Source organism: Melanostigma gelatinosum, assembly GCF_949748355.1.
Source record: "Melanostigma gelatinosum genome assembly, chromosome: 20".
Lineage (NCBI taxonomy): Eukaryota > Metazoa > Chordata > Actinopteri > Perciformes > Zoarcidae > Melanostigma > Melanostigma gelatinosum.
In genome coordinates, this window is record NC_136653.1 from 8,887,659 (window position 1) to 8,902,908 (window position 15,250).

The 15,250-nt window shown below is 47.5% G+C and overlaps 1 protein-coding gene across 1 annotated transcript in view; it reads right to left on the reverse strand.

Moving 5' to 3' along the window:
• LOC306794297 (MAGUK p55 subfamily member 7-like) overlaps positions 1-15,250 on the reverse strand; it is a gene marked incomplete at both ends in the record, with an annotated part of 130,173 nt that overhangs the window by 48,950 nt on the left and 65,973 nt on the right. The window contains 3 exons of the mRNA XM_079292334.1: positions 685-855; positions 11,814-11,846; positions 13,083-13,103. Coding sequence (XP_079148460.1) covers positions 685-855; positions 11,814-11,846; positions 13,083-13,103 — 225 coding nt within the window. The remainder of the gene's footprint in view (positions 1-684; positions 856-11,813; positions 11,847-13,082; positions 13,104-15,250) is intronic.

Consider the following 15,250-nt stretch of genomic DNA (forward strand, 5'->3'; position numbering starts at 1 on the left):
AAATAGATTGGAAGGAATCACGCTGAAAATTTAAGGAATGTTTTGTCTGTCTGGGATATTCTTGTCATTGTTTTTATTTTTTGTCCTGAGTAACAAACCTAAAAAAGTGAAATGTGAAAAAGGCTCACCGAGCACAGTTGGTGCTGAGAAAGATTGAAGTCGTTACTGTGGCACCTGGCTGAGCATATTGTTCCAGCGTTCACTGGCGACGCTCGTCTTCCAACCACAAATAGAGCACGAGAAGCCGCTGAATTCATTCTCAAGACCTTGGCACGTTGTAAAGGTCTTCGGGGGGCTTTTGTAACACCCGCTCCTCGTGTGTTAACAATTCCATCGGCTCGGGGGAAAGAAATTGAAAGGACATTTACAGTCTACTAAATGTGACCGATTAATACGAGGTCTACTCCAGTGCTAAAGTCTAAATTGGCGAGGCCCTGGATGACTGCGGGTGAGTTCCCGTTTTTTGGGGTCGCGGGAGGGCGAGGCCAGGCCACCTGGGGCTGTGAAACACTGAGCCACAGTCGTTAGTGTGATCTGCATGCTGGGAGGTGAGGAGCTTTATTAAAATCTACGGTGCCAAGTTTAACAGCCCCCCCCCCCCCCCCCCACCCCAAACGCAGTGAGGTAAGCAGTGACATCATAGCTTTTTTATTTTAAATTTCGGAGTCTCAGTCCTCTACTCACCCACTAGGACCACCAGCCTGTGCTTGTCTCCGCTTGGCCTGCGGTGCGGGGTGACCTCCTCGTACGTGGGCACGTCAGCCATGTCGTACATATCGCTCTTCTTGCACTCGTACATGGACTTGTTGGTCTTCTTGTCCCTTCTGCTCAGACGGAAGCTCCTCCTGAACCCAGCTGGAGGTGAGTATGAAAAAGAGAGAGGAGGGGAGAGGAGACAGAAAGAGACGCGTTAATCTAAAATATACCAAAAAAAAAAACCCAAAACGTTTGTGTGATTCATGGTCGTTTCAGCATCTTGGCAAACGCCTCCACAGCTCGGCGTCCAATACCTCACACTGTATTGTGCAGCTCGGTTTTTCAGACAGCTATCTTTGCTGTATTTGAAAGAAGAACTCGGCCAAAACAGTTTCCCTGGATATCACACTCGAAACCCCTTATTCACATTCTCCTCTGGTGACATGCAGAGGATTTGAATTTCCTTCTTTTTCTGCATCCATATTTCTCGTGGAGACTGTGGTGATGTTTAAAGACTTTCAACGTTTGTGAGACACGACATATATAAAATTATTATATTACCTTTTTAATCAAGGTAGTGATGACTCATCCTTTTTTTCTCCACACATCTTGAATCCTGTGGTCTCTCAAACCACATTTCTACTGAGAGTTAATCGTGTGATACGGAAGAAACGAAAGATGTTCTTGTCATGTAATTGACTGGTATGTGAATGTATAGTTAGTGAACGGCTGTAGTGTGTCTATGTACGCGTGTGTCCTTTAGTGTAGTTTGGCTCAGGAAAGGTTACCCCACCGTCAGCCGTCATCTCTGATTGCTTTATGGTGTGCGCCGTCACGAAGGCTTCTCATATCAATCCAAGGGCATGCCTTGATCTTATAATCAACGACCGGATCAAAGGGAGACATTTACCCCCCCCCCCCGCCCCAATTTGAGAACTTTGGTTTCATATTCATGGCAGATGTTGGCAGAACCTTAAAAAGAAATTTGTAAATCGCCGGAACGCAGGACTTCTCATAACCTATTTCTGCTTACTTCCACGGGCTGTTTGCAGCCTTCTCTTTCATTATTCCAGTTTTTAAATCAGTAATTATTAAGCTTGAAAAATACGATGCAAGATAAAGGTGGCATGAAAATGATGGACTGGGAGCAGAATTGGGACTTGAAACTGCTCCTGATACCCGCTGCCCTTAATACTTTCCACAATATCTTCAAACCACTGCGAGGCTGTGCAGAGCGAGAGAGAGAGAGAGAGAGTCTGCATTCTTCTCGGCTTGTTCTTTTCAAAACAGTCCCTCAATAACGGATGGCGTTACGGACCTATGCTGAGTTACAAATGAAACACGCCGTAAGTCATTGGAGCAGACTAATCGTGTTTTTTCGCGTGGGCTCGTATATACGTAGGATTGTACATGTGCGTCCGAGTACCGAATATCGTGTTACACTGAACATTCGGGGGTAGACTTTGTTCCACTGTGGGCAAGTTGTGGCTTATTTCATCTGTGCCATTCCTACTGCGGTTCATCTACTCATTCAGCACCCCCCCCCCCCCCCCCCCCCCATACCCCCACCCGGGGAACACACACCGCTCATCTGCATTTCTCCTGTAAAGACATCAGACTGTAACCGATACCCACGCGGGTTGACATCATAACAATAAACATTAAAAGTGTAATGTTCTTATAATAAGCCAGCAGTCAATTTTCTTCTCCCCACCCCCCAAAAAACCCCAGTCTGGTGAGCCATTTATCACAATGTAAACACTCCTGGTTAATAAGGCTTTAAGTAGTACTGTGATAGCCGTTAATTCTGTCTGCCGTAGAGTATGACGAGCTCCGATCTCATTGGGCTCGGGCCAAGGGCAACCTCCTCTTACTTTCCGCAGGTGCAGGAGGTACATTTCCTCCCCTCTAGCGCTGCCTAAGGGTGGCTAAATCAAAGGGTCATTCAACAGCAAGCAGCACCCCCCCCCACCCCCCCCCCCCACCCTCACCCGACAACACTCTCATCTTCAGCATTGACGGCGACTGCATGAGACAGAGGGGATGGGAGTTAATTTGATCCAGAATTAAGGAACGAGTCCCGTTCAAATGCAGACATGTCATGGAAAGCCTCGGCTGTGTTGGAACACCGGCACGTTTGTCACAGGATGATCTAAGCATAAGGCTTACTCGTAGGAAAGGAATGCGTGATATGTGTGGCACCGAGATCCAGTACCTCATTCAATGGTTTGACAGGTCACATCAAATTTGTCGACAATAGATCAGTTTTGAATTCCCTCCGAAATGGTGTGTGCTTTTCTGCAAAAGTGTTCAGTCTTCAGGGGCATGGAGTTAAAGTTTCCTTCACGCGCGCATGCACGCACGTACCTCCTAATGGTGTGCACCAGGCTGTGACTGGGCAATTGCCAAAACTGCAACACACACCATCTCTCACTCTCTCTCACACACACTTTGATTCAAAGTCCTTTCAGCAAAACAGAAACATGTAAAAAAAAAAGTGGGGGGAAAGATGATGAGCAGATTTAACGTAGTGTAAACACAAGCTGTGACTAAGCACATGCACACGCACACGCACACACACACTGTTTGGAAGTCGCCAGCAGTCCTTCAAGCCCATTTTCCAGAGTGATAATATCTTACAGCCACGTAGGAAATTTTCAGTATGTGCGTGACGAAAGCGCCTCTGAGGCCTCTGCGACCCTAACGGCGAATGAAAACTGCCCACTCGGACACGATTATCCCGTGCGTTGCTACGAACCCGCACCTGCAAAAAAAAACAAAAGGAAATGGCTACCACTGTAAAGAAAAAGAAGTACAGTGCAGCAAGACAAATGCTCGTAAAAAATTAACAGATGACTCGAAGAAGACTTGAGTCGTGCATTTGCCTACGGACGTCTCATAGAGGAGAAGCCTGAGAACAATACCGGCATCTTCCAGACATCACACGTACAGGCGATCAGTGAGATGTCAAGACGGAGAATAAGAAAAAAAAAAAAAGACATTTTCCCCTCCAATCAAACTTCATTTAGTGCAGAGAGGGAGACAGAAAACGTGCGGTGTAGCTAAGAGGACCAGGCTCATAGTGAAACCACCTGTTGCGAGGCCCCGGTGCCGTGAGGGCCGCCGTCTGAGGCCCGTGGCCTAACTACAGGACACCGCGCTGACAGCTCCTGTGCCATCCTGGCTCTCCCGGCGGGGGCCCTCTCTCTCCTCTGGACTAATGGAGACGACATCTATGGAATGAAGCGCGCATGGCAGCTGGGGATTAAGTGAGCATTACGCCCGTGGCTCGACGCCGCACGCTGCGGTTTGACGCTGTAACGCTCCTGGGCACCAAATGTGGGAAGCATTACCGGCTCTCTCGGCCCCACTATGCGTGCCCACTGCCTGGCTCGGTTGGTGGGGGGGATGAGGAAGGCTCATGGCGGGCAGCTGGGGAGGCGTAGGATGCTTTCCACACCGTCAGCCGTTATTACCCCAACACCGAGTAAAAGGACGAGGGAGTGTTGTTGCTCATAATGACAAAATGCAGAAGCCCGGGGTAGAGAGTGGGACTGCTCTGCCTGCTTATTGCTCACATAATACAATGAAACATGCTAGACTGTTGAGGGAAAATGTGCCCACATTTTATGGAGACAGAAGTTGAGCCATGTCTTTGAGGGCCAACATAATGTACTGTAAAATGCCAAGAAGAATCAGGAGAGGAGAGGAATCAATCGAAGAATCAGAAGAGGAAAGGAATCAGGAGAGGAATTGGGAGGGGAAAGGAGAGGAACCAATAGGGGAGAGAAGAGGGACCACGAGACAAGAGGAGAATTCTGAAAGGCTAGCAAGTGAAAAGAAGGAAGGGGACATACCACAACAGACAGGCGTGTGTCCTTCAAATGATCCCTCCGCACAACTGTTAACAGACATCTGTGAAAATGATTTCGGTACTGTAGTAAAAGTGGGCTCCATGGCTGATCTCAGATCTAACCGATCTAACCGTTTCTGGAAGAGGTCACGACAGTGTAAACACAAAGTGCATGACCCAACACCCGGACTTCAGGGAAGCTTCAGTCAAGAGTTCAATGTAGCCGAAAGGCAAAGTTCGTATAGGTCTGCCATTTGAAATGTACGTGTGGCAGTCCACGGTGGTGAACCCATTAGAGTGTTATCTGGGGAGAACACATTCTGGGAGTAGTTTCCACGGCCCCCGCGCTAAGCATTTGGAAAGTGGTACCCGACCCAAGTGTTACGGGCTTATACGGTGGAACAGCGCTCTACACCTTTGGCTGCGAGAGGTCCATTTGTGTCAAACGCTATTTGCTTTTCCCCTCAGTCTTATCCCACAGCTCTTTGGGCTGAGGAATGTCTCGTCTCAAAACGATGCCTGATGATAGATAGATAGATAGATAGATAGATAGATAGATAGATAGATAGATAGATAGATAGATAGATAGATAGATAGATAGATAGATAGATAGATAGATAGATAGATAGATAGATAGATAGATAGATAGATAGATAGATAGATAGATAGATAGATAGATAGATAGATAGATAGATAGATAGATAGATAGATAGATAGATAGATAGATAGATGTAAACTTTATTTATCCCCAGGGGGAAATTCGTTTGTAGCAGCAGCAATTTACAGAGTAAAATATAACATATGGAATGCACAATATCTACAGTACAATAAAATAACAGAGCAGATATTGAATTGAAGGAATAGATTAATAAAAAATAAAAAAATAAGCTAAAATAGAATAGAAAATAGAAATGCACAGTATATACCATGAATATAGTGGTATTAATTAAATAAAATTAGCAACTAGTAAACTAAACAACCTGGACAGTAGAGCCAGGATCGCCAACAACAAGCAACAGCCTGTAGCGTTGTAGTCATGTGAAGGACGACGATCTGGCCCGAGGTGTTTTATTATAAAGTCTAATGGCAGTGGGCGGGAATGTTTTTCTGTATCTGTCCTTGTGACAGCGGAGCTGGATCAGTCTGTTGGAGATAGTGCTCCTCTGTCCCTGCAGGAGGTGGTGGAGAGGGTGGTCCGGGTTATCCAATATGGATAATAGTTTCTTCAGTGTCCTCCTCTCCACCACCTCTTCCAGATTGTCTTGTTTGCAGCCAATGATGAAGCCGGCCTTCTTAACTAGTTTGTTAAGTCTGTTGGTGTCCCCGGCTCCAATGCTGCTCCCCCAGCAGACTACGCCGAAGTACAGTGCACTGGCCACAACAGACTGGTAGAACATCTCCAACATCTTGCTGCACACGTTGAAGGATCGAAGTTTCCTCAAGAAAAAGAGTTGACTCATCCCCTTCTTGTACACAGCATTGATGTTGGTCTTCTAGTTCAGTCTGCTGTCGATGGAGACACCCAGGTACTTGTACTCCTCCACCATGTCCACATCCTCTCCCAGAACTCTCAGCGGTTGTGGAGCTGTCGTCTTCCTCCTGAAGTCAACCACCATCTCTCTGGTCTTGGCCACGTTCAGACGCAGGTGATTTCTACCGGCCCACTCCACAAAGTCCTCCACTACTGCCCTGTACTCCTCCCGTCCGTCCCTTTTACACCCGACCACTGCAGAGTCATCAGAGAACTTCTGCAGATGGCATGTCACAGAGTTGTACTGGAAGTCAGTGGTGAACAGGAAGGGAGACAGAACAGTTCCCTGTGGGGCTCCAATATCACTGTCCACCGTATCAGACACCACATGGCCCAGTCGGACAAACTGTGGTATGCCTGTGAGGTAGTCAGTAATCCAGGAGACGGTGGACGCGTTCACCCCCACCACCCGCAGCTTCTCACTCAGCAGCACTGGTTGGATGGTGTTAAATGCACTGGAGAACTCAAAGAAAGTGATTCTCACAGAGCCACCGGATCCATCCAGCTCGCTGAGCTCGCTGCAGCAGGTAGATGATGGCGTCGTCCTTATGTGGTTCATAAGGACTGACTCACTGACTCTTGGCTAAGATGGCGGCGTGTCAGCGGCTGCCTGTTGCAGCAGCTCCCCACTGTGTTTTAATTTTTAGTCTTTTTTCACTCTTTCCCCTCTACTTTTTATTTTTCCTTAACGTTTGGTTCTTAAGGTCAGACAACGGACTGTAACTTTTTGTCAACTTTCTCGTGGCTTGCTGTGACTTTTCTTCCTGTTTGTAATGGAGAGCCACCAACAAACAATGTGTGGGTCCATTGTTTACTCCCGCGATCAGCTGTTTGCGCTGAGGAAACCGCGGCCGCTGCCCGGCGCCAGGCATGAGATCCCGGCAGAGCTATGGAGGAGGGCTCGGGGCTGCAGGTCGGGCTCTAAGCGGAGGGCGAAGAGGAGGAAGTACAAACCTTCGGTACCGGCGATCATAACGGGGAACGTGAGGTCTTTGGCGAATAAGACGGACGAACTCGGCGCACTGGTAAAGACTGAGAGGGACTTCTGTGAGTGCAGCGTCATGTGTTTCACGGAGACATGGCTGCACGCGTATTTTTCGGATCACAGTGCGTCGCTTCCCGGCTTCAGGACTGTTCGGGCGGACAGAGACGTTGTACAGAGCGGTAAGAAGAGAGGTGGCGGGATTGCAGTGTATGTGAACGAGAGGTTGTGCAATCCCGACCATGTGTGTGTGAAGGAACGCTTCTGTAGCCCGGACATTGAACTGTTGGCCGTGGTGATGCGTCCATATTATTTGCCGAGGGAGTTCACGTCCGCCATTGTTGTGGCTGTGTACGTCCCCCCATCAGCTGACGCTGAGGCAGCAGTGGACACCATCCACTCCACTGTGTCTAGATTGCTGATTCAACATCCAGGTGCATTTTTGACTATTATGGGAGACTTTAATCACACCAATCTGGATAAAGCCCTGCCAACGTTCCACCAGTATGTTGACTGCCCCACTCGGAACAATAAAACTCTGGACCTTCTGTATGCTAATGCTAAGGATGCATACAGTGCCACTGCCCTTCCCCCCCCTTGGCAGGTCCGATCACAACCTGATCCTGTTGACACCCAGGTATGTTCCTCTGGTGCAGAGACTGCCTGTGACCACCAGGACTGTGAGGAGGTGGTCTCAGGAGGCTATCGACGCCCTGCAGGACTGCTTTGAGTCTACGGAATGGGATGTGCTTTGTGGACCACACGGGGAGGACCTCAACAGCATGACTGACTGTATCACTGAAAACATTAAATTCTGCGAACAGACCGCCATTCTATCCCGGACTGTACGCTGCTTTCCCAACAATAAACCTTGGATTACCAGTGACCTGAAAGTTCTTCTTAACAAGAAGAAGGCAGCTTTCAGGTCTGGGGACAGGGAGGAGCTCAGGACAGTCCAGCGTGACCTGAGGGTGAAGCTCAGGGAGTGCAAGGACATCTACAGGAAGAAGTTGGAGGCCAAACTCCAGCAGAACAAAGTGAAGGAGGTGTGGTCAGGGATGAAGCAGATAACCGGCTTCAAGGTGGGAGGCAGACAACCAGGGGGCTCCCTGGTGAGGGCCAACGAGCTAAACTGTCACTTCAATAGGTTTAGCTCACAGCCCTCATCTGTCTCCTCCACACACCACACCTCCCAAACGCCTCCCCCTCTGTCCCCCCTGGTGAGCTGCATGGACTCAGAGCCCTCCACTTCTAAGGGCTCTGCCACCACCAACACTATGACCCCCCCCCCCCTCTCTGTGACGACTGGCCAGGTGAGAAGACAGCTGGAGAGACTCCACCAAGGCAAGGCTGCTGGACCTGATGGCATCAGCCCCATGGTCCTGAAGACCTGTGCCATCCAGCTGTCTAATGTCCTTCAACACCTCTTCAACCTGAGCCTGAAGCAGGAGGAAGTCCCGGTGCTGTGGAAGACGTCGTGCCTGGTTCCTGTACCGAAGAAGACGACACCATCTGGCCTCAATGACTATCGACCAGTTGCCTTCACATCCCATGTGATGAAGGTGCTGGAGAGGCTGGTCTTGGCCCGCCTCCGGCCGCAGGTGAAATCCTCACTGGACCCTCTGCAATTTGCATACCAGCCTCATGTGGGGGTGGACGACGCCATCATCTACCTGCTGCAGCGAGCTCAGTCTTGGCATGCCTTATGTGTTGGCAAAAAACAACAACAACAAAAAAACCCGTACGCACACACAAGTACTTCTGCTTTTACTGGAGTCCTTGAAGCCACTATCAACATGCCAAAGGGGCCCTCTGAGGGCCAAAAGTACTGTAATACCTGCTTGTCTCATCAGTCTGATGCTCAGATGGGGAAGAGGCTCTACGACAAAATCGCATTCAAGGAACTTACACGTCTCTTTTCAGACTCTATAAACAACTACAATGTTTGGTGCCAATAGAGATGTTCTGATGCCATTTTCTCCGTCATGAGTCCCATACCCGAACATGCGTACAGCCAAAACAGAGTACCGAATCGATTCCACTGTGTAAAACAATAACTATGTACCCTGTATTGATGTATGATTGCTATCATTGCTGCATGGCCTCACTTGACTTAAACCCTTTGTAAAACATGAATGAATGCGTACAGAGAATGAATGTCATGGAACCTCTTATTGTCTAGTTCGACAGATTTTCCAGCGTAAAATATTGCCAAATTGCTGATATTTTGCCAGCTCTGGCTAGCATTACGCTCTCCCTATTGCGCATGTGTGGCTCTTACGAAAGATGAGAAAGAAGCGAGATGGCTCTTTCGCACCGATGCAGACGATCGTTTTTTTTTTCCTGGATGAGTGAGCCGGCTCGCTTCCGTCTCGGAGCTTCATTCACGTGTGCGGTACTGATCGGTGTAAGGACTTTGGTAGCGAGTGTAACGTGTTGCTGTTGTTCCTGTTCCTGTGTAGAGTAATTGAGCCGATAGATAATATGATATTGAGGTATTGGGTCGGTGAGTAGACTTGCATGATCGCAGGTACCTGATCCAGCATTTCAGGCTGTACTGGAGGCATTTCCGTATCGGAACAACTCGAGTTACTAATACTGATTAAAGCACCATAAAAATGTGTATCGTTTCAATCTACAGATGTTTGGACACAGACAGGGGGAAAAACTGACTAACAAACCTAACCTTGAACCGGCAGCCTGATGGTCTCCTGTCATTTTGGAAATCGAGCATTTTTTGTTTCAGTGAAATAACACTTTAACCATTTTATTTCCATTACTTGGACATAATTGGAATGAGAGGGGCTGATGGATATTCCAGCCCCGGATCGTTCAGCTTTAACTGATTTGGAGCTACTTGCTTGCCTTCCATCCATCCACCTTTCTCTTTGGATATTCAGTGTGTGACTATTGAGATTATGTTCATGATGTGTCACCGTGCATATGCGCCCATGTCACAGTCAGTGTTTGGATTTTCTTGTGACTCGAGCTGAGTGCACCTACAGATCACTGGAAAAACAGATGTCTTTGTACGTCTTCTATACTAAAGAAAAGTGCCCTGGGTGTCAAAACTGCTCTTAATTCTCCGTACATAGTTAAAAGTCTCAAAGCACTGCTTCCTAGAAAGACCCGATAAGAAGGCATCATGGGATGCAGTTTTCCTCCTCCTAGGTCTGATTCTCCAGTCTGCTGGCTCTAAAAGCTATCAACATCTGAGCACAGGGATTTGCTCTCCCCCCCCCCCCCCCCCCCCCACAACCACCCAGTAGTGCTCCAGGATCGCTTTTGGCCAAGGACCTTACAGACATTGCATCACTGAGAGAGGTATGAAGGGAAAACGAACCAAAGACTAAGGACAACAACTGCCCACCCCCCTCCCACTGCCTCTTTTATTTCCCCATGCAACCTCAGTAGCATTGCAAAAGCATCTGTAAGTTCTAGGATTTCAAACTTTTAGGGACGGGCCAACTCTAAATCACACAACCACATCCAACAGGCTGAAAAGCCATGCAGCAAGTACTCGCATCGAGAAGATGTTATTATAACTTACACTATTTCTTTTTTCTCTCTCTCTCTTCTCTTCCTCATGAGGTTCTCTGATTTCAGCTAAACCTCGTTCTGGGCTGCTGGAGTCAAGAAATGTTGCTAACCCGCTAGAGCGCTGGATGTTGTTTGGGTACCGAGGAGGAAGAGGAGAGGCTGAGGTTATTGACCTCACGGAGGAGGCAGGGTGACAGTAAGGGCAAGCCTGAAGGGGACAGGGAGGAGTGAAAAACGGACTGGTGTTTGGCATGGTTCGGCCTTGGGAAGTGACCCTGATTGAGCTTGGCAGACATGGCTCAAACTACGTATTTATAAACTCGCGTTTGCACTGGATATCCTGCGAAATCTGGAGTCTGAACGTTGTAGTGTGCAAAGGAGAGTTCACCTCTCGACCTCAACCTCTGAATACAGACCGAATGGGACGCAGAGAGGGAGACGGAGAGAGACAGAAAGATGTAAAGAGACAGAAACGAAAGAAAAAACGGCAGACGGGCAGACAGAGGATTTGTGTACGAGCCAGCCGGTACGGCCTGTGGTCCTCCAGCGGGACGATACCTTGTGATTTGTCGGGAAAAACGACAGAGGTAATAAAATCATGATGGGGAGCATTTTCTGTACAAGACGCAGAATTGGAAGCAGCTCTCTGGAAAGGGCTGCAGAACCAAAGCGGCCCACGGTAATTGTCATTAACTCTGACCGGGACCACATCAACGATGCCGGCGCCGGAGCCGGACCTCCAGGACAAAGCGTGCAAAAAACAAAACCAAACCCATCCAGAGCTGTTCTCGAAGACGTCTGCAAGCCCACAGCGGAGGCAGAACAGGGTAACTACTATATTCTGCAAACCCTCGACGAGATCTGCCATTGGACTCACGCCGTCAGCAAGAGGGCAAAAATAGCACACCGTAGGCTTCTGCACCGCTACAGGACTACTCCTCGTGTTTTTCACATGCGAGTCCAAGTTGAATGAGTTAGAGGGAACACGTCAAGTACATTATGAAAAGCAGATAACTATTTGTCAGGGTTGATAATGTCTTCGTAATGTGGCGCACGCTATGAAGGCTGGACTATGAAGGAGGGGCTAAGGGGATTCATGTAAATCTAACACAATCCTGGCCCACTGTCCAAACTGTTCATTCATCGAAGGGACAGCTGCATCAGGAGGGAGCGGAGGGCAGAAGGAAGAGAAAGGAGGCAACGTCTCTCACCTAGCTGGAATCCGCTACTATAGTCAGCGTCCTCTGGTGATGAGAAGGGAAAGAAAGGAGAAGCCAGAAGAGAGGCACAACATCATGTTAAAGAGAATAGTCAGACATGAGAGCAACAGGCACCTACCCCTTGAACCACGAAGACACACACACACACAAGAGAACACATACACACACACACACACACAGGTACAGTCAACGAGACAGACATCTGACGAGATGTTTGCTGTTATTTATGGAGGAGCGTCAGTTAATTAAGTCCTCTTTGTGCAGAGTGATAGCCAGTGATGTAGTGTTGAATAAGAAGAGAGGTTGACTACATTCTAAACTAGTGATTCTCAAAGTGGGGTCCAGAGGTCTGTCAAAGGAGGTTCAGATTCATTGATTTAAAGTATAACTCGGATAAATAATGAAACTTTTTCCCCCACCGGTTTTCACAGAAATCCTGGCAAAACTTTTCTTGACCCGTTCTTAAACCAAACACGAAATGTAAAACAGTCTAAATCAAACGTTTTTTCGTCACTCCACTTCTCAGGTCTACCGCAAAAAAAAAAACACATAAAAAAAAGAAGTTTTTCTTTATTCTTCCTCATAAACATAAAGATAATACAATGAATTTACCCAAACTAAACTTGTGGATAAACCCTATTAATGAAAATAATAATGAGCCTAAACTGGATTTAAGGTTTACAATCCACTAATCCGCTGGCTATTGCTTTGGATGTTTTCTTTTTTGACGTTTATGAATCATTTTGTATTATTAGTGCGTTCCGCAGGCGCAAGGTGACTGGAGGTGTCCGTGTGAAGGAACGATTCTCTCCTGTCCGCTCTAATGAAAATGACAAGTTAGCAGGTGAAAGATGAGTCTTTGTACAAGGCAAGAGCCAATAAAGTGTGAACTCTCCGCTGTGTTTGAGGGAAGAAGTTGACCGTCCGATGCGCCCCTTTAAGAGCGATTAGCTTTGACATGAGGACACGGGCCAAATGAAAACAAGGATGGAGAGCAGAGGTGAGAGGTGGACCTCTGGTTACGCACAGACATTATGAAGGTGAACCAATCACACAAATGGTTTTACTGTTTGCGTTTCGCAACGCTATTAGTCAGCAACGTCCTATTGAATGGGAGACAGGTAGTACCTTCGATCTCCTCGACTGTGAGAGCAATGGAAGCAAGGAATGGAAGTGAGTCACGGTTAGAGCAATTGCTGGATTACACAGAATAAGTTGAGGGAACGGGGATGAGAGAATAAAGAAGAAGAAGACACCTACCAACCTCTACAGCCACATCGTCTTAGAAAAGCAAAACAAAAGACAAACAAACGACAAAGAGAAGAGTCAACATCCTAATGTCTCGTGTCAAATACTGGAATTTGAGCCACAGTGACAGTAAGCTAGTTTGTGTCTCGCTGTTATAAACTAAACTAGTACGCAACACTGTGACAAATTCGTATTGAAATAACTCCGAATTATATTTCATTGTGTAATGTTGCTACATTAATTTAACCAGAAAATACCAGCTCACGGTGCACTTACTAGCTTTCAACTGATTTCAAACTGCAACTCATGGTCTTCATCAGTGGGTCAAGTATGCTCAGCTGTCATGACACGGACAAAGTGTGTAAACTCCGGATCCCCAAACCCAAGTTTTATCCAGGTTACGTGATAACAACCGAGTGTACTCCATCCACTGATGAAGACCAAGAGATGCAGCTGAAAGCTAAAAAAAAAGAAGCTAGTAACTGGACCTTATGTTCAGATGTTTTTGAGCGAACTCGAATATCAAACTATAAAGGCCTTTACACATTGGGGGTGTGACGTATACTATAAACAACACGGAAGTGCGAAATATTCCGCATTAAAACTATCCATACTGGCAGCGATGTGAATTTTCGACAAGTGCAACATTCCAATTGACGGCGTGTAAAGGCCTTTAGACTGGACTTGTACCTTCTACCAAACAACATTTCTCGTTACTATTTAGCTACAAGGCATTGACATCCATTGTTACCTAGTGAGACACAGTCTGTGGGATACGTCTGTGGTGCAGCCACTGTGACTACACAGAAAGAAACATATTTACATTCAAAAGGGTTTAAGGTAGCATTTGAAATCACTCCAGCTGTTTAAGAGTGCCATCCAAAACAGTTATAAAACGGCTTTAATGGTAGCCGACGCAGGACCAGTGTGTGTGTGTGTGTGTGTGTGTGTTTGGTTTAGGATGCCGTGAACATTTGGAGGCACTTATAAATGCTTCCTCCCCTTCCCGTGTTCCCATTTTTGGCCAAACAAGGTTAAATCAAAACATACATAACACCAGCGACCACAGCATGGGGGCTCGCCTTACGCTCAGGGAGCTGCTACGTCACCGCACGGAGCTAACGAGCAGCCAAAACAGCAGTCAGGAGCGATCACCGCGAAGGTCGCTCCGCGCTAGAGGACGTCGGGGGCCCCCGGGAGCTGTGATTGTTTCTGAAGTGCGGAGCCAAATGTGTCTCGCCTTTATCTGACATCTTGTTTCACATGTTAGTGTTCACGGTAATGTTCCCCACTGATGTTGCCCTCCTCCCCGCCGTAATGTGACAGTTTAAGTCGAACCAGTGGCCGAAGCCCACTTCGAGTAGGATGAGAGGTAATTGTAGAGGGAGACTTGAAAGAGGGGAAACAACAAGGACAATATGAGAATGATAAAGGTATCGGAAAAAAAAAACGTCAACGTGCTGCCCTGACTGAACTCGGGGAGGCTTTTCATCTGGTGCCTATCTGCCACAGGAATGGTTTGCATTTTGCCTAATGGCCTTGTACAGCAGCATTCCAGGTCTAATGAAACACCGTGCGATTACGCTGCACGCGGTAAGAAACACGAACGGTCCGACAATCAAGTTGGGGGCTGGACTAAATAGTAGGTCATCATCAAACCAATCCTCGTTATTGTCCTCGTCATCATCACCACAAGAGTAAAAAAACAATCGTCCGAGTCATACTGCCCGTTGGAGAAATGTGAAATTGTAGGTAGCTATACTGTCAGTGATTGTACTTTGTGGAGCAGTGTGCATCGTGTCAATCCTTCAGCTATCTCCTTGGCGAGGTACGAGGAGACAAAGGAGTGACCCCGAGTCGGCACCCTGTAAATGGCCCCGAGTTATGGAGCCGATGTCACCCTCGCAGCCAGGCAGCCAGCGCACACATGGCCTTCTCCTTGAACGAACTGGACGTTGTCACTCTCTCGCTTTATGTCTCTTTTTGTGATAAGCGGAATTTTGTGAGAGCTTTGTCGCGCGTTATTCAATAACAAATGAATCTACAACACTTTAGGGGTGGTGTACGCGAGGTAATCTGCCTCTAACCTTTGTGAATAAAACGGAACTTTTCTGCTGCACCTTTTGCGCTTCTAAACAGGCTCCCGCGTCTGCGAAGAGTGAGCTGACAAATGAAATGGA